At 45.1% G+C, this 19,079-nt stretch overlaps 1 protein-coding gene across 1 annotated transcript; it reads right to left on the bottom strand.

Moving 5' to 3' along the window:
* Nucleotides 1–13,143: 13,143 nt before the first annotated feature.
* Nucleotides 13,144–18,150, bottom strand: ZIC2 (Zic family member 2). The gene is made up of 3 exons (XM_043992289.1): nt 16,946–18,150; nt 14,936–15,099; nt 13,144–14,629 (listed from the first exon to the last, which is right to left on the bottom strand). Exons 1-3 carry the CDS (start codon nt 18,012–18,014, stop codon nt 14,261–14,263), a joined length of 1,602 nt encoding a protein of 533 aa, XP_043848224.1. The 5' UTR covers nt 18,015–18,150; the 3' UTR covers nt 13,144–14,260.
* Nucleotides 18,151–19,079: the final 929 nt, after the last annotated feature.

Here is a 19,079-nt window from a genome sequence, read left to right as displayed (position 1 = left end):
CTAGCTGAAGCCGTTCCCTTTCCTTCCTCACCCCTAGTTTTCTCCAAGAGGAGCATTTCTTTCGCCCAAGGGAAATCGACAACCCCTGAGAGGGTACTGGAGAGTTGAGAAAGAGTGTATCCTTCACCTGGCCTCTTTTACCAAATCTGGTGGGCACAAGTTCACCGCTTCTTTCTTACAGAGAAACACAGAACACGCGTTCAGAGGATGTCTGGATGTGCGTGGCCCTGTGAACGCGTGAGCGCGTTGCCGGTGCGTGGTGCTGACGTTTGAAGAGTACAGCTGGGGCTGCGGTGAGGCGTGGCGGGGTTCTGTGGCGGTGATTGAGGCCAAGTCCAGGGCTCTTTGGAGTGTCGGTGGCTGCTGCTCTCGGAATCTTTCACTTGTCCCAAACTCTAGGTCCGAAGACTTGCAGCCTTGTTTCAAGCCAGTCGTCCCTCCCTTTCCCTGAAAGCTGAGGAGTTTGTGACTCTGGGCTCCCTGTGGGGCAGAAACCGGAGTGTCAGTCTGGAGAGCAAGGATGTAGGGTCCAGGTCTATCCAAGCTCTTCTGGAAGCTGTCTTGTTGCTGCAGGGACAGAGGTCTTGTGAGGAAGTAAGATGTGAAGAGGAAGGGGACTTAAAAGCCAGAGGCCGAAAGGAGCCTCGGAGGCAGAAGACAAACACCTGCTCTAAACCCACTCTGACCCCAAGGCAGGCGGTCACGCCGCCACCGTCCCTTTGAGCCTGATCTCTAGTCCTGAAGCGCAGCGGGATGCTCCCACCCGTGTGGTCCCCAAGGGGGGTAAAGCCTGGCCCGGTGCGCTGCGGGAGCTGCAGCCCGCTGCCCCAACGTGTCACCGGGCCAGAGGACGTCTGAGGGCTCCCTCGAAACCCTAGGTAAAGGAACATCAGACGTTGCGCTAAAAGAAGGGAAAGGGGGACAAGATTTGTTTAGAAATAACTAGAAAGGAAGAATTCTTTCTTTCTTCCTCGTTTTCAGAGTTGAAACCCTACAAGAAACCCGACGTCTGCAGCCAAGGAGTTGTCGGGCTCGGGTAGGGAAGCAGAGGAAAAAACTCTCTCTCTCTCTCTCTCTCTCTCTCTCTCTCTCTCTCTCTCTCTCTCTCTCTCTCTCTCTCTCTCTCTCTCTCTCAACTTTCCTCCCAATCGCTGCCAAACCTTAGTATTCCGCGCATGCAGTTTTCAACAACTTGCTTGACACAATAACAAAGACATTTAAATGCCAGGACGCAGATTTCACTTTTTAACCTGCTGAGAGGAGCTACTTTCAAAGCTTCCCCACCGCGAGTAAACTGACAAAAAATATGGGGTGCACTTATAAATTAAACACCTTATCCTCCAGCAAAATTGCGTTAATCAGGTTTCTAAGGCAATAGCCATCTCTGTCTTTTCCCATTCACCCAAATAATGCCCCAAGAAGGAACCCCTGAGCACAAGAGAAAGAGGGAGGTGTGCGGGGGGAGACGAGGAGAATCATACCCATTGCTAGTAAAATCATCTTAAATCAATAGAGCACCACTTGAACTTGAGTTTCCATTGTTTCACTGAATCATCAATGTTTTTAATTAAACAGAGCTACCCTTCCTGTTAAAACATTACATAAAAGGGTTAGGTTTCTACTTTTGTTGAGGCAGCTGCCGTTTGTTGGCCGTTGTGTTTGAGCAACAGACTGTTCAATAGAAGCGAGAAATAGCTCAACGCGCTCTTAATAGACCTATTTCAACAATGCACCTTGAAAAGGAATACATTGTGTTATTGTGTTAGTTTGCTACAAACCTATTAAAAGAAAAATAGCATCCATCAGGTCGAACAAAACGCATTTGTATTGTACATACTTATCTTCTTCAAATACACTTCTTGGCACAATGTCCAAAATCCAACTAGATCATCAAGAGCTGGGCAGAGCATGTACCAGATAGGTAATGATCTCCGAGCTAAAAATAATAATAAATGAAGGGGGAAGCAGACGGGAATAGTTACTTTTTGTTTGTTTGTCAGTGAGGGGCTCAGGCAGTCGATTCCTGAACAAAATATTCTGTGGAAACAGGAGACTCCTAGGAAACATTAGGACTTTTTTTTAAAAGCTTATTTGGGAAGAGTTATTCGTGTCCCGAATTTGGGGCTAATCTGGTAGATTTTTTCGATAGTAGTTTGTTATAGCGAAGTGCTCACCGCAAAAGAAAAGATTTTCCAAAACATAATTAAACATCACATGCAGCTCTATTCTTTGGGGAAGTGTCTTAAACAAACAAATCGAAAGCAAGAGTCCGAGCCAAGGCGTTAGGGACCGACGCTGCCTGAGAGCTAGAATTGAAGAGCTTATTAAATTGAATTGCTTAAAAACTATTTCGTGAACTTATTTTATTCAATTTCGCCCGCATTCGGAAGGATAGGCATCAAGCTCGTTGCAAAGCAACAAGCGACTTTTCCGCTGTTCGGAGGCCAGTTACCATATTGCAGGGAAGAGTTGCCACTTGGACCACAAACCTGGGAGAAAACATGGTTGCAAATTATAAGGCTAATTGAACTCTGAGTTCCATTTGGGCAGAAAAGATACCCAAAGCATCATCTGTCAGAGTGCAATATCTTTCTTTATATGCCAAGCAAAAGATCCAGGGCTGGGTTTCTACCTCGTGGGCTCCCACTTTGGAGTGTTTGCTTTGGAAATGAAAGATTATTAGATCCCCACGCAAAATGATTGAATATCGACATATGCACACAAATGACCGGGGGAAAAGAAGTTATACAAATTATAACAAAGCATGGTAGCAGATGTCTGTGTTCGGGAATAAGCAAATCACTTAAAAATTGATGTCACATTATCTTCGACGATTTTTTACTTGTGGGTTATCACACAAACGTTATCACATTTCCAGAAACTACAAATATTATGGAAGCTAAGGAGAGTAGTGATAATAATTTGACTTCACCAATAAAATGCAGCATTACCATCTTAAAGTGTACCTTTCAGACATTTCAAGCAGAGGAAAGTTGATTTAAGCCTTCTGGTTCATTGTATCATCTCTTGTGACTTCTGTGTGCTGGGGAATTTTGGGGTAGCATCAGACTTAAAATTTTAAAGCACTTTTTAATTGACAATTATCTCTTCCACATTTCCAAATTATTCACTGTCTTTTTTTTTTAAAGATCCAAAACGGCAACATAAAACCAAAATTGCAAATAGTAAACTGTACAAGTTCATTCAAGAAAACAAATCACAATGACATTTTTTCAGTGTAAAAAAGAATGTACCGAGGATTAGTGGAAGGACACAACAAATCTGTAGAGCCAATAGATAAAATTATGTTACTGTTACTTTTATTAAAAAGTCTTTGACTTTCGTCCAAAACTTTAAAAAGTTCAAGTTTCCATGTTGGAAGTTAGCTAACTTTAATGAGGAGGAAATGTTAGATCTTTCATGTGATGAAATTGTTCAAATAAACAAGGAGTCTCTAACGGAATCATTGGAAAATCCAATAGAAAAAGAAACCTATTTTTGTGGCAGACTGTAATCTGATTCCTTGTTTTGCACTTGAGTTTGAAAATTCTTGGTTCTCAGCTTCTGTAAGAAATACATGAAAACTTGCTGAAAGCCGAACACTTCCACTAATTTCAAAGGATTTTTTCTAAAAGTTTTTTTAAAAGCTAAAAAAGTGTAAAGTACGATTGGGTTCTCCTTAAAGAAAAGACAATAAAGAACTACATAGATCATAGGTGATGCAACACGATTTCCCCACCCCCATCTCCCATCTCCGTAGTCACCCCTGGGTTGTTCATCCATTACTTCCAGGATCTAGAACCAACAGTTTTAATCAACCAAATTACAAAAATCTTTCTGACCCTTGGCCCTCAGAAACATATAATTTAAAATGTTCTTAAAAGGCATTTCTCCTCCCCCCCCCAAAAAAAAGCATACAGTCCCACACGGGTTTCTTGATCTACTTTCACAGGAAAATGATTATCTTTTTGGTTTTCCTTTTGATTTCTCTTTTAGTCCAGAAGTATGTGAAGTAACAAAGGTTAATAAGTTTGAAAACATCTCTACTACTCGAAATGATTTAAATGCCACTCTCTAGTGTTGTGTCTGAAGAATTGGTGACTGAGACGGGAGCACGCAGCGCCAGACGTGAGGACAGAGTCCACCTCCGGGCAAGAGACATCAGGGGGAAAAGAGCAAGCTTCAAAAGTTTATTAAAAACAGCCCAACAGTTTCTCCTCCGTTAAAAAAAAATGCTGTCGTTTGAAAGGCTAAGAGTAAATTGCCTCCAAGAGAAGAGATGTAGATATAGTCTACGGTCCCTTTAATATAGAAGTAGATTGAAACACTTCGAGGAAAGCAAGCTTTCCTAGTGCATTAAGCAGTTAGTCATCCTGGGATGCTTTTAAAAACCCTTCACGTTGCAGGTTTTAAGTGTTTCAGAAGTGGAACCAGCTATTCTAACTTGTAACTTTTCACCTTCATCAGGAGGTAGAAAGAAAACACATATAACACACCCAGAGGAAGCAACCGCAAGATTGGGAAAGGGTGTCTTGTTTCTGAATAATGAGATATGTCGCGAATCATTTTACCTTCCATTTGGCAAATTCCTCCAAGTTTCCCCCCTCCTCCTTTGAGTTACGTTCTGGAGGACTTAATAAAGTAACTAAATAGACAGAAACGCAATTAGGGTGGGATACAGAGAAATGGGAACTTAGAAGCAGAGGACATTTATATAACTACCGCTATTTCCTCAGTCCCTTCGTTGGCTTCCTTCGTTGCTATAACCTCAGAGTAACATCTAAAAGTAAATCACAGGAATCCAAAACGTGAAGACAGAGGGATTCGTAGCTTACGTGTTTCAATATCGTAATGGAAAGTTTCGGGTTCCAACATTTCATTTCAGAGAATTGTTCAGTTAGTAGCCGAATGATGGGGGGAGCTGGGGTTCATGCGGAGAAGAAATGGTGCATTTGTTTTTCTTGTAGGTCTGTGTTTAGTTTTAATTTTCCTGTATTTTAAAATAAATACATTGACTGAAGCATGTTTGATCTCTGCTAGAAGGAAGTAGACATTGTAAAGGAATGTGCAGTGGTTTGGGTATGAAAATGGAGTTGTGACTCACAGCTGCAGGCAGAAAAAAAAAGGCGTTGTAGTGTCAGCCAGAGGTGTTCAGTCTAATAATTCACGCTGTAAACTGTATCCCCTAAAATTACTTACATAATAAATCATCCTGCGAATAAAAAAAAAGTTTAGGCTGAAAAGTGTGAGTGAAGCGGGGGTCTTTAAGGGACTTATCTGCTTGGATCTGTTTGCAGTGAAGTGAATTATGGGCTTATTTTGCCCAACCTTTTATGTATTCGAATAATATTGGAAATTATTCTAACACAACTGATTCCTCCCCCTCCCCCCTGCGGTTTCAACACATTTCTGCATAGACTGTAGAAGAACCTGGCTCACGTATACTTCCCCCGCCCTCCCACTACCCCACCTTACACTGGATCCGGCTCAAATCGATTTACCGGATTTGCAGTTCATTTATACAGTTTCAAGAAGAACTTCAACGTTAAGATTACTTGATTTGTTCAAAATTAATTGGTTATTAGCTAAACAGTATTATGCATAAAGAAGAGTAAAAAGCACAAGTCTTCATGAAAATTCCTTTCCCTCCTTGTTTCATATTTCGGTGTTTCTCTGAAGACATAGAGGAATATACTAAATTCATCTTAAATGGTTAATTACCTAGCGCGTGAATTAATTGTGATCTTGAAACAGTCATTGACTAGGGTCTGCAAACCAAGCCCCCAAAAGCCTCCTAAGTGTTAAGACACTACAGTGCCTTTGAACGAAAATAATTCCTTTATATTTCAGTTTGGAGTTGATCGGACATCAGTCCAGGGCACAGAGAGAAAAGATGCAATCGTCTGGAGGATATTTAAAGCCCAAGGACAAGAAGAAGCCGATTAAACAATACATGTGAGGAAATGGTGAAGTTGAATTGCGGCTGCCACATTGAAACTATTTATTTTATGGGATCTTCTGCATGGCCAGAATGAGTGTGTGCAGCTAAGGTGGCATGCTGGGAGCTGTGGTAGTGAAATATACTGAGGCGATGGTGGGCTCTCCGAAGTTACACAGACCCTAGGAGGGGAAAGGGGGGGGGGGGAATCAAGTTGACACGGACCTCTTTCGCCAGGGTATTTCAAATGAATATATAAGGCAGAGGAGGAGAATGCTTGGTAATGGAGAGGTGGGCTTGAGAAGAAAAGGAGGAGAGAAAGATGGACCCCACGGTACTTAGAAGTAAATGTTTACTGGGAAAAGGAAGTCAGCAATTAAAATCCGAACCCCACTTTCATTAGTATTCATGACATAGTATCTAGCTTTTATGTTTATCTTTCTCCACGGATCAATATCTGAGCAGCATGGGCCTGGAATGAGCAGAAATCTGGCCACGGCATGCAGCTGACCTTTCGCTCTCTCCCTACAGGTCAGATCATCTTCATAAGTATCACCACCTAATGCAGAGCTAGCAATCGCTCTCATTAAAACTGTTATTGAAACTGCTAACCAGGACGGAGGGGGTGAAGGAGAAGAGGAAAGAAATAAAGGGAAATGTGAGATGCTAGGAGCAATGTTGACATTCTACCCAACTTGCTTCAAAATACTCAAAAACTTTTAGCAAATAAAAGACATTTAAAGCCAGCAACTCTGAATCTTAGATGAACAAGTAAATAATTGTTTTTTTAAAGAGTGTTGGGGGGGAACAAAACAAACCCCTGTTTACTATAGAGAGTTTTAGAGAATCAAAGGAGGATCTCACATTTTGGGGAGCTTCTCAGAGCCCAGGCAGCAAAGGAGACAAGTATAGAGACAAGCACCCATCATAGGCAAAAAAAGGAGTAAGGATTGGTTTGGGGGGAGGAGGAAAGGATAGAAAGGGCAGCACCCCCTCCCATAAGCAAAAGAGAAAATTGACCATCTGGGCTGGGGCAGAGTGAAGCCTCTAGGCCTCTGAGATATACCTGCAGCCAAAATTACAGTCTAAGTTATATAGAATAGATTCATATGCAAGAGAATTCCCTAATAATCTCCTCATGCTAGACTTTGGGGGAGTCAGTGCTGCCAAACTAATATATCTGGCTAAAATGAGGGAGGGAATAGAAATGTCAGGCTCTAAAGAATGATAGAAAGAGGGCAAAGGTTTATTCTCACAGTTAACTGTGGAAGACATGTACTTAGTAATGTAATATGTAGAGGCTTGAAGGAGGAGAAAGAGTTAAAGTGCCTTGTTGAAACTTCTTTCACCCTCAGTTGCACTGCTTCAAGAAACATGGATACCAGTTCTAGTTTTACCCTTTCCTATCTATGGGTAAGTTGATTAGCCTCTCCAAGCCTCTTGGGATAATAATGATCATACAAACAGAGCTGGAGAGGACCTCAGAGGCTATCTAGTCCTGCACTTCATTGATGAGGAAACTGAGGCACAGAGAAGTTAAGTGATTTGCCCAAGGCCACATTAGCATTTAAATATTAGAATGGGAATTTGAACTCAGGTCCTCTGAATCTAGAGCCAAGCTCTTTCCACTATACCATCCTGCCTCAGTTTCCTAATTTGTAAAATGAGGATAATATATGCTCAGTGTCTTCTAAGGAAAGCACTTTGTAAACCTTAAAATGTTATAAAATTGTAAGGTAGAGATGCCAATCATGGAGTATTGGTAATACTAAGTTGTTATTGTTATTAAATAAGGTTAAGGAAGTGAGCAGAGTAGAACAGTTCAATTTCCAAACCTGTGGAGCCTAAACCCTGATCAAAAGGAGTTAGTAAAAGGAGGAAGGAGTGTTCTGATTGTTGTTATTGTTATGAAGAAGGAATCCCACATAGTTTTAAAAGTTCTGGGTCTCTGCTAAAAAAGCAAGGTGGGCCTCTATTCCAAGGAATACCTTCTCCTCCCTTTACAAAGTTGGATAAGTTATGAGCCAAGGTCTAAGGGAGAATTAAGCTGGGGGGGGGGGGTGTCAGGACTGTTTGTTGTCAATATCCACTGCTTTGAGAAAACCCCTGCCCTATACCAAGGGTCCTGGGAGGGACTGAAATAGACCTGTAGTTCTGGGGTTCCCATTTCCAAACTAGCTCTAGGCACTAAAGTGAAAGTGACATAGGGAACCTCAGCTGCTGCCACTGCAGATGCTGGCCCAGACATATGCCCTTACAGGCACTTTTGCACTCTTACACATCACCACAGGCCCTTTCGCAAGCATCCAGCTTGCTTATATCCAGCCCACTGTTTCTCTGGCCACTCAGGACTTTTTTTAGAGAAGTCTCTAAATCATCATCTAAAACCCTGAGGAACTTGGGCACCCCTGGTGGGGTAGCGATGGAGATGCTGATAGATTCACTAATTTCCCTTTTCTGCTCAGGGCCCTAGCTTCTGGGATCTAAGACTGAGTCTTCCTCACCCTCTCATCTGCAGATGGGAATGAGGAGATAAAATGGAGGGCATGCAGAAGAATAGAAAGGGTTTGGGCACAAGCCGTCAGATTGGGAAGTAGTCAGGCAGAGGAAATGAAGGAAACTGACTTCTCCTATCTTCATATTTCAGAGGAAAAGGGCTTCAGGCCCCCCCAAGAGAGAAAGAGAGAGAGAAAAAAGAGAAACTTCAAAGGGTAGTGTTGTATTTAGTTTGATTTATAGAAGAAAGTGTTGAGTTCCAGAGCTGGACAATACCAATGTGGAGTTGAACACTGCAGCAACTCCTTCCGTTGTCATCTTCATCCATATTGCTGTGGGCGAACCCAACCCAGGTCTTGCCTGGAGGTGCTGGGGAACCCGGGTGGGGTGGGGGGGAGAAAGGTCAGCTGGGGACTCGGGAAGAGTAAAGATAAACAGGGTTCCTAGAATCATGAACATCAGGAAGAGTTATATCGGACTCTGGCTGCCCTATTTATTTTTTTATGGAACTTCTCGTAAAACTCCGTTTAAATGGCCAAGTGTTTTCTTTCTTTCTCTTTCCCTCCAACCCACCCCCCAGTAATTGCAGCACTACGAAAAGACGGAGTAAGGGCAGCATATTTTATGCACAGCCATAGTCTGACTACACACCAGCGCAGCGGTCGAGATGGGGGTGGGGCGCAAGGGAGGGGACCGCTCAGTATTTGAAGGTTTGGGGTTTCTTTTTCCATATTGAACAATGTGCTTGCTTTGTCTTTTGTCGGTGGAAAGAATGACATTTTACAGGACAGTGTTATGATAGGATCCAGTTAAAAAGAGAAACCCGTTCACTTACTTGGTCTGCAGAGATTCTTTATCAAGTGGGAAAATGGGCTCCAACTTAGGCTAGAGTCAAAGCGTTATCAAAAACTATAAGCAATTAACTAACAAGTATTTTTTGTGTGTCCATCCCGCACCCGGGCACAAGATTTCCAATGCAATTTGTGCAGTTACGATGTCAGCTAAGGTAGCAATATATGAAAAGGTTCCAATATTTGATGTGTGGGGTAGTTATATCAGGACTTTCTCTCCCTACTTTTATGTGAAATTTTCTCTCCTGACTCCAATTCCACTACTGTAACTGTATATTTGCATGTGCCTATGTGTCTGCACGCTCCCGTGGGTCTCCGGTGTGGAGGAGTTATGAGTATGTGCATTCAAAAGACATTATTGCGGAAGCTCTCCGCATTTTCCGCAACCTTCTGGCAGCCCTGAGTTCTCTTGGCTTGTCAGAAAGAGAATGGGGCTCTTTCTCCCAACTCCTCCAGTACGTGAGAAAGGCAGCGAGCTCAGGATAGCCAGGGGGCATTTCTGGTCTTGCCCAGAATCTGCCCCTGGTTTGTTGCAGGCAATAAAAACATGGGAAGTCTGAAAACAGCAGCCTGAAAGGTAGACAAAAGGGGGTAGGGGGTGGGGAGGCGATTGACAGAAAATAATAGAAAGGAGAGGGAGTAGGGGTTTTTGAGCTTGCAAGCAGAGAATCAGCCAATTCCTCTGACCTGCTTCCTTTCGCTTCCACCTCCTCCCCTCCTTCCCTCCCTCCCTCCCTCCCTCCCTCCCTCTACCTTTCCCCTTATCCTCATTCAGCACTCACAAAATACAAACATGTATTATATGCCCGTAAGGGTATATAACGTGAGTCCAGTGGTGTGGAGGAAATTGTTAACCGAGAAGGTATCCGAAATAGATTTCGGATCTCATTTTTCTTATTTTCCTTATTAACCGTAATAGTACTGATGATGATAATAAAGCACATCCCAAGCAGCGCTCCATCTGTTTTCTGCTAAAGACTGGAGGAGATAGGTTTGTGGGGTTTTTATTTTGGTGAGGAGGGCGAGGAATGCAGAGGGGATGCTTTACGTTAGACTGTAGGCTAGTGCAGTCAAATTGAAGTTCAAGTTCATTGCCAGCCAGCCTGGGAATGGGGGGGGTGGGGCGGGAAAAGCCACGCTCTCGTCCACTGTTGTCTCCCCTTTCCCCCAGGCCATGAATGAAAAGGCAGCTTTGTTAGCCAGCCTGGGAGGACCTGTTTCACTTTGCTGAATCTGGGGCTCTAAAATAATGGCAAGGAAGAATTCAGTTCCTCAGGAACAAGGTTGGGTTCTCCCCCAAAACACCCTCCCCCGACAATTTTGTTCATTCCTATTTGGAGCCATCTCCTGTGTGTAGGATTATCTTAAAGGACTCGAATTAAAAATATCCGTTTTAAGAGAAATACGAGTCTCCCCGCCCCCAAGAATCTTAACCATAAGAGGGAGAGTAGAAAGGACTAAGGAGAGCCTGTCGAAAACCAAACGCTAAGTTCTCAGTGTTGTTTTGTTTAAGAACGGAAAGCAAAGCTGGAAGCCTTTGTGCTTGAGAAGCGTCGGCCAAGAGGTAACAGTGGTCCGTACAAAGAGGCCCAAGACTCCTCTCCCAAAGAACTTTCCCTGTTCCTGCTGCCCTCAACACTGTTGGCCCACCTAATTTGGGGACAGACGTTTAGATGAACTAACTGCATGGGTTGGTTGAGTTCTTCCCTATTCTCCACTCCATTCTCTTTCTCCCACATCCTTCCTCCACCCATAGAATCCCTCCCCTCCCCCCTCCCCATACATAGTTTATTTCCCTCTTCCACACTGGGGCCCAATTCTCCGGAGTACAGAAGGGGACTCAACAACAATCCTTCCTTTTAAGTTTAGACCTTGAAAACAGTAGGGAAAAAAACTGATTATTGTATTCTTCTCTCTACTTAAAACACACACACGCACACGCCACGGCTAACAGCTCACTGGAAGAAAATGTCAGTCCCTTAAAGTGAGTAAAGTTGTCTGGTCGAAGTTCCTTTCTTCCACTAAAAATGACCTAAGGCTTCAAAATCGCTGACATTTAAAAACATTATCTGAAAGTAGTCTTAAAAAAAACACCCAAATCTGTAATAAATAACGATTAACTTCATCTTTCTCCCCACCACTATCATTATAAGGAGGGGTAGGACCAAGGAGAGAAAGGACGATGGCAAAAACCTGAGACTTTTCCTCCCCACAGTTGTAATTTCTGGCGAAGTCTCCTAAGACTTAGTAACATACGCCAATTATTTTTAATAATTTTACTTAATATTATTATGGGTTATAAATTGTATTTTAATAGTGGCCTAATTGCTTCAGGAATTGGTGTTTCACGGCTACAAGAGAGCTGAGAGTGAAGAGATCCTATCGTTTTGGATGTATACACATGCACACACTACGTGCACACACACTCTGAAACGGACTCAAACTTTTCCCCTGGAAATGAAGCGCCCCTTAGACTTTTTACTCCCCCTCCCACTCCATCCTCTCTCCTTCCCCCTTCACAATTGGGTAATGTTTGTCCATGGTTGTCGACTAAACAGGTAGCAGCTACGACGTTCTAAGCGAACAAGAGTGGCAGTTGTCGGAGTTAAGTTACCTACGTTTGCCTATTTTTCCAGCCATCCAGAGTAAAATAAGGGGGGGGGGGTGTAGACTGGAGTCCTGGACGAAGCAAGCATCATCACCACAAATAGCTCTGGTCTTTGGCTGAGACTTAAAGAAGTCAATGGCTTTGCACAAGTTTTGGAGGAGAGCAGCTTAGCTCCCGCAGGGAGGTAGGGGTTCTGTGCAAATCAGGCTTTGCTTGTTACTGCCCCTATGGTTGGCACAAGCCATTCCCTTCAGTCTGTCTCTGTTACCTAGAGAAGACTGGGAATAGGGCTGGCCGAGTCTTAAATCTCCCCAAATTGTGCGAGAAGATAGAGATGTCTTGATTATTCCCGGACTCTTAGTGTTTTCATCATCCCACTTCTTTCCCCTTCTCTATTTTTAATTGCCTTCTGCCTTCTTGCTGCGTCTTATGGTTCGACAGGTCTTTTGAACTATTTCTACAAGCTCCCATCCTCACCATAAAAGTCCAACCAGTTATTGATGTTACAAAGAGGTTTCCCCATTCCAATTATTGTCTGTAATTTTGTTTTTATTTTAGTTGGCTTGATAGTCTTCTCTGTATGGGGGAGTTTTCTGGTTGTTTTTTTTTGGGGGGGGATTGTGCCCTTACCCAAAAGCAACAGTTGATTTAATTTTCTCAATTAAATTGAAAAGTCTTGTATTATTTCTTCTTTTGGGTAATTATGCTCATCAAAACTATGAAAATTATTGCAAATTATTTATGTAGTCAGCTCTTTGCTTAAGACATCAAAAAAAAAAAAAAAAGAATGCCTAGTGGTAAACCCAGACTATTAAATAATAATCATTTGACCAAGTTCAAAATCAAAGTGCTACCACTTGGCTGTAAGTTTACAAATAAGTTACCTAATTTCACTTTTCAGGGGGAGGAAGAGAAAAGGGAAAAAATAAAGAGGGTTTGTTATAGTATAAATTCATTCTAAATAGCTGAGGGAAAATGCTCACTTATAATCCACTAAGGTTCTGAAGGTTTTTTACTTTAGGTCTCCCAGAAGTTTCCAAAATATTAGTTCACTCTCGGCCACTAACAGTATGTATAGAAGACAATTTAGAAAGTATCTCCCTAAGGAAATGTTGAATAAATCTACAAATATCTTCCTACATACAAACTGTCATCTTAACACATTGAGAAATACAACTTTCATGCCCTAGATGCTTCTTTCCTGTTTCAAGAAAACCCTTGATAAAAGAAGAGTATGTTCATGCAGTTTCAACACATTTTTATTATATTTCTGTATGCATTACTCTTAAAACATATCACAAGAAATGATGAAACCACTTAAACCTTCAAATAAAAATTCTGAAACAGTTTATGCCCACAATTGTACATATTTATAGTTAAGAAACATTCTTTATAAATATTGTTTCCTCTGTAGCAAGTTAATACCATAATTTAATTACAAATGGATAAATATGGTAATGGATATTTACAGAAGGAAGGGTGTTATTACGGAAAAAGCTAACGGCACAACGTTTATTTTTCCCCACGATCTTCCGTACAGGAACTAACAAATTGAACTTGCAAAAGCACTAAAACATCACATGTAAACCCAGCTAACAGAAAAAATACATTCACAAGCGTTGGTGGTGGTGGTGGTGGTGTGTGTTTGTGTGAGTGTGTGTGTGTGTGTGTGTGTGTGTGTGTGTGTGCTGTATAGAATTGTGTTGGAAAAACAGAATGGAGACTTTGGCACGGTTTTTTCTTCCAGTCTATAGTTGCATGAAGATTACAATCAAGTTGCCTCATAAAAAGGAACACAATATTCAATACCACAATACAAAATAAACCATTTTCTTCCACATTACTTAAAAATAAACCGGGGAACTAAAAAATAAAAAAAGAAAAGTCCATCACTTTGGGCAAGGAAGGGGGGAGGGGAGGAAACTCAACCGTCGTTTTACAAATGGACAAACTTCTATACACCAAGAATCCATTAAAACTTCGTTACCACCTCAGAGAAGGAAGGAGGAGTCCACTATGTACACAGTTTGTCAGGAAACGAGTAACTAGACCGGGAAGAGGGAGTGGAGGAAGAGCAAGAAGGGGGAAGCAAGAGAGTTTGGTTTGGGGTTTTGTTGTTGTTGTTGGGTTGGGTGTCCTTGCTGTTTTTTTTTTTTTAGTTTCAGAGACTTTGGAAGGGAAGTTTTTGCTCTTCGAGATTAGATCCTTTGTTTTTAACTTTTTTGATCCTTTTGCTGGTATGAATACAAATGATCGAAACATCCACTATCACTAACTGTTCTCTTGCCCTTCTCTGCGGAAGGGTGAAGGATGAGGACTCGGGAAAACTGGGATTGGGGATGGGGGAGAAGGAGATTGGCCCCTCCTTTAGACGTACCATTCGTTGAAGTTGGAGGAGAGGCCACTGTGACCCCCGCCGGTCCCACCGCCCCCGCCGGTGCTGCTGCTGCCACCGCCCCCTCCACCGCCGCCACCGGCACCCCCGCTGCCTCCCCCGCCGCTGCCGCCGCCGCCGCCGCCACCTCCAGCCCCGCTGCTCCTGTGCACTGCGGTCACCGCAGCAGCAGCAGCCGCCGCCGCCGCTGCCGCCGCCGCCGCAGCAGCAGCAGCCGGAGACAGATTGGTGGTACTCTGAGGCTCGGCGCTAGGGGACACTAGCCCCGGTGGGGTGGAGGACTCGTAGCCCGAGCTGGCGGCTGGGGAGGATTCGGAGCCCTGTGGGGAGGACTCATGGACCTGAAAAACAAAAGGAGGTGGGGAGAACGAGAGGGGGCTAGGTGTGAGTGCAGCTGCTGTGAGGCCGAACCAGGGGAGCGGGGTCCCTCAGACGACCCGGCTCTTAAGTGCTCCTCGGCTCACAGAGGACTGGAGGCCTAGGCCGAAGCTGCAACCCCGCCCTCCCTCCCCCTTCCAATTAGTGCAGGAATTTCTCCACCGACACTATCCCATTCCCAGACTCTAACCCATAGGCTAGATTCCAAAATAAAAAGGAGAGAAAAAGAGACCCTCGTCTCTCCAGGATGCCCCAGCTTGCCCAAGTACCTTCATGTGCTTCCTCAGGGAGCTGGGATGAGTGTAAGATTTGTCACACATCTTACAAAGATAGGGCTTATCCGAAGTATGGACGTGCATGTGCTTCTTCCGATCGCTGCTGTTGGCAAAGCGTCTGTCACAGCCTTCAAATTCACACTGGAACGGCTTCTCTCCTGGAAAGCATAAACAAGCAGGGCTTGATGATAGTAAACAAATAACTTGGACTTGTAATCCACCCCACAGCGGATGCCTATTTTGGGGAGGGCGGAGGAGCGAAGGGTTGTTCCTCTGGTCTTGGGTCGGGACTATGATCCACTTTAAGATTTTGCATTTTCTTTTTTCAAGGAAGGAGGAACAGGACAATTATATCTGGTTTTCTAAAAAATAAAAATAAAAAAGTTCATTCCAGTTTGATATCCATGGGGGGGGGGGGCTTAATGAATATTATTTGGCGGCACTCAAGCTGTGGAGGGGTTTTGTTTTTGTTTTTTGTTTCTTTTTTTAAACCGTGATGGATTGAGCTGTAGCTTCTAATAAGTTTGCCTCAACATCGATAAGCTGTTATTATGACAAAATATTTGTAGCATTTAAAAAAATTACACAGGCTGTTGGGCTTAGTCTTTTTTCTATCTGAGGCCAGTAGACTATTAAATTTAGGGCTGTTGTGTGTGTTTTGGGAAGGGGGCACAGATGGGTGACTACCCCATCATTTTTTAGCCAACATTCTGCAAAAAAAAAAAAAAAGAATGACTATGATTTCTACCATTACCTCATTCCTTTTCTTTTCTTTTTTCTCTCTTTTTAAAGTAAACCTTAAGGGAAAGGTACTATCTAGATGGTCTAGGGAGGTGCAGATCCGATAGAAAGTAAACGCCTTCCAATCTCTCCCCCAACCCCCATTTAATTTTCATACGGTTTTTACGCCCTATTGCCAGAATTCCAAATGCTTGGAGTAATTTAGAGGTGTGATAACTCAAACATCCCCCTAGTTGGAAAGGGAACCATTTAACATTAAATTCCATTAGCACCTAAATTGTTTTTTAAAGACATCCGTTCAGACACAGTGACTTTAATGCGAGCATTTCATGCAAATAAATTTCTCAAATTTTAAACCTTGTTAAAAGCTTGTCTAGCACCTAGTATCCTTCCTAACACAGAAGAGAACAATAGGCCTACCGTTCGTCCGGTTTTCTAGTAAATATTGATGGTGGAAGTTGCTAAAATATTTGGCTTTCTATTATGAAATAGTCTGACACAATTTTGGCTGGGACCTGGTAATAGATGAATAATATATGAAGCTCGGAGACGTGTTTATTTTGCGACTCTCTCTTCTCACGCGATTCCCCCACCAGGAGCTGCGCTGCCCTGCTCGTAGCTCACCAGGTTTTTAGCTCAAGTTTTGGGAATCGCATATCCTCCGTTGCCCATTACATACTTTAACAAACTGTTGCAAAAACCACTGTAAAGCCCTTCAAATAACCTCGAGTATGACTTTAAAAACACTTTTAAAATGAAAAATGTTTTATTGCCCAAGCTCACACCAGTTAAATTTAATAGGAAGCAGTCTCAGAAAGGGACTCTTTGACCCTTAAACAAGGCACATGAAAACACATACATAAGAGACAAAACACAAACTGGCAAGATAATCTCCAAGTTCCACTCATGGTCACCAAATTAAGAGACGTTATTTTTTGTGCTATCAATTCACACCAATATTTTTACAGGGTTTTGGAAAATTAAGTACTCTCACTGTAAAAAGACTGGATGTGTTTTTGTCATTTAAAAATGCATTTTCCTAAAGGGATGCTACAGATAACATTTTAAAAAACAGAGCAACTCCCTCTTCTCTTTCTAAACACACACACACACACACACACACATACAGTCTACAGGGTCCGAGAATCACGGCCCCTTCTCGATTGAAATGAGATGCTTTTTCTTTTCCCCTTCAACCTTGGGGGGGGGCACATTTCTCTGCCCATTCTCTACTACCCTCGAGACAGCGGGCTCGGTAATTACCTGTGTGGGTCCTTTTGTGTATCTTCAGATTTTCCGAGCGGGCGAAAACTTTCCCGCAGCCTGGAAAGGGGCAAGGAAACGGCTTCTCTCCGGTGTGTACACGGATGTGGTTGACCAGTTTGTATTTGGCCTTGAAGGGCTTGCCCTCCCGAGGACACTCCTCCCAGAAACAGATGTGGTTACTCTGCTCAGGGCCCCCGACGTGCTCCACTGAGACGTGGGTGACTAGCTCGTGCATGGTGCTGAAAGTTTTGTTGCAACTCTTCTTGGGATTGCTCAGTTGTTCCGGGTCGATCCACTTGCAGATGAGCTCCTGTTTGATGCACTGCTGCCTCATGTAGCGGAAAAAGGCACCTGGGTGGTGGTGGTGGTGGTGGTGGTGGGCGGCGGCCGCTGCCATGTTCATGCCCATGTTCATATTCATGGGGCCGTATTGGTTGTGGAGCTGGGCCGCCGAGTAGGGGTCAGTCCGGGGGCTGGACACTTGGCGGTACTGGTCCGAGCGACCGAACACCTCTCCGGGCAGCCCCAGCCGCATCTGCCCGTTCAGCACATTCTGAGAGCCGTGGGGACCGTGCTGCTCATGGATTCCTGGGAACAGAAGGTGGCTTTGGGCATCCGTGTGCGGATGGTGCAGGCTTCCCGCCCCTGGCCCGAATAGCCCGTGCTGCCCACCGGCGGGAGCCGAGTCCCCAAAACCCCGGCTGCGGAACAGAAAGTCCCGGGTGGAGTTAAAGGGTGCTCCCGAATAAGAGCCTACATGGGCGGCGTGGGGCCCCAGGGCTGCGGCGGCTGCGGCGGCTGCGGCCGAACCCGGATACCCCCCGGGCCCTTGCGAGGTAAAAGCCGAGCTCTGGCCAGGGGACAGATCGTGGGCCCCGGGATTGAGCTTGAAGGCGCCCATGTGCGCGGCGGCCGAGTCCACGAAGCCGTTCTGCGCCGCCGCCAGGCTCAGTTCGCGGTCTTGCATTTCGGCGGCTGCCGCGGCCGCGGCCGCCGAATGGTGGTGGTGCCGGGCGAAACTGCCCACCCCGATGGCCGGGAACTGCGGCCCCGCGTCCAGCAGCATGGTCAGCCCGCTCCTCTCCGGCTGCCGCTCCCGCTCGGCTTCGGGCTGCTACCCCCGGAGGAGGCGCTGGTGTCTGCCCCGGCTGCTCGCGCAACTCCCGGGCGGCTCCCCCTCCTTGCTCGGCTCCTGCCTGCTCCCGACGGTGGCGGCTCAGCGAATCGCAGCAGCCGCAGTAGCGGCAGCGACAGCGGCAGCGGCAGCTTCAGCCTCCGCAGCCGCCGGCTCCTTGGAGCCCAGCTACTCCGCTAGCCTCCGCCGCCGCGCCGTTGCCGCCGCCGCTCCCGCAGCCCGGAGCTGCAGCTTCGAGCTGCTTGGCTTGTGGAGCAAAGCCGGAGAGAGGAGGAGGAGGAAGAGGAGGAGGAGGAGGAGGAGAAGAAGAGTCCAAAGCCAGGCGGAGAACCAAAGTGTATTAAAGGAGCTGTGGCGGGGGCGGGCGGGCAGGGGAGGGAAAGGGAGGGAGGGAAGGAGGGAGGGGGGAGACGAGATGAGAGGGGGGTTGCAGGGGGGCGAGCGCTGTGCCTTTTCCTGCACACACAGCCCCCCCCACACCCCCTAACACACGCACACGCGCGCGCGCACACACACACACACACACACACACCCCGCCGCTGAGATCTGTGTCACTATCACAGAAATCACCACTCCCCCCCCCAAATTAAACATTAAAATTAAATCAAATAAAAAAAAAACACAACACAACACCAAACTGCACAACAGAGTCAGAGAAACAGACTGCGAGAAGATGCGCAACCCGCCGCACTGCCCCCTCTGCTAGTTCCCCCTTCTCCACCTGATCTTGGTGGGGAACAGGGGGGTGGAAGGAGGGGTCGCCCCGGAGGAGTTCGGGGCAATCCACTCCCCTTCCTGCTCCTCAAGCTGCCGGCTTTGGGATTTTCTTTTCCCCCTTCCCCGCTCCTCTCCTCTCGGCTATGGGTATTGTTATGATTCAGGGTTTGGGGTTTGTTTTTTATCCCTCCTCTTCTTCTTTCGTGCTTGGCATTGGATGTATCTCACGTAGTAAACTTGCAGCAGCAACGAATTCCCACAGATGAAGGAATCAGACGC

This window comes from Dromiciops gliroides, chromosome 3, assembly GCF_019393635.1.
Source record: "Dromiciops gliroides isolate mDroGli1 chromosome 3, mDroGli1.pri, whole genome shotgun sequence".
In the NCBI taxonomy this organism is placed as follows: Eukaryota; Metazoa; Chordata; class Mammalia; order Microbiotheria; family Microbiotheriidae; genus Dromiciops; species Dromiciops gliroides.
The sequence above is the reverse complement of the archived record's forward strand: the minus strand, read 5'-3'. Positions and strand labels throughout refer to the sequence as shown.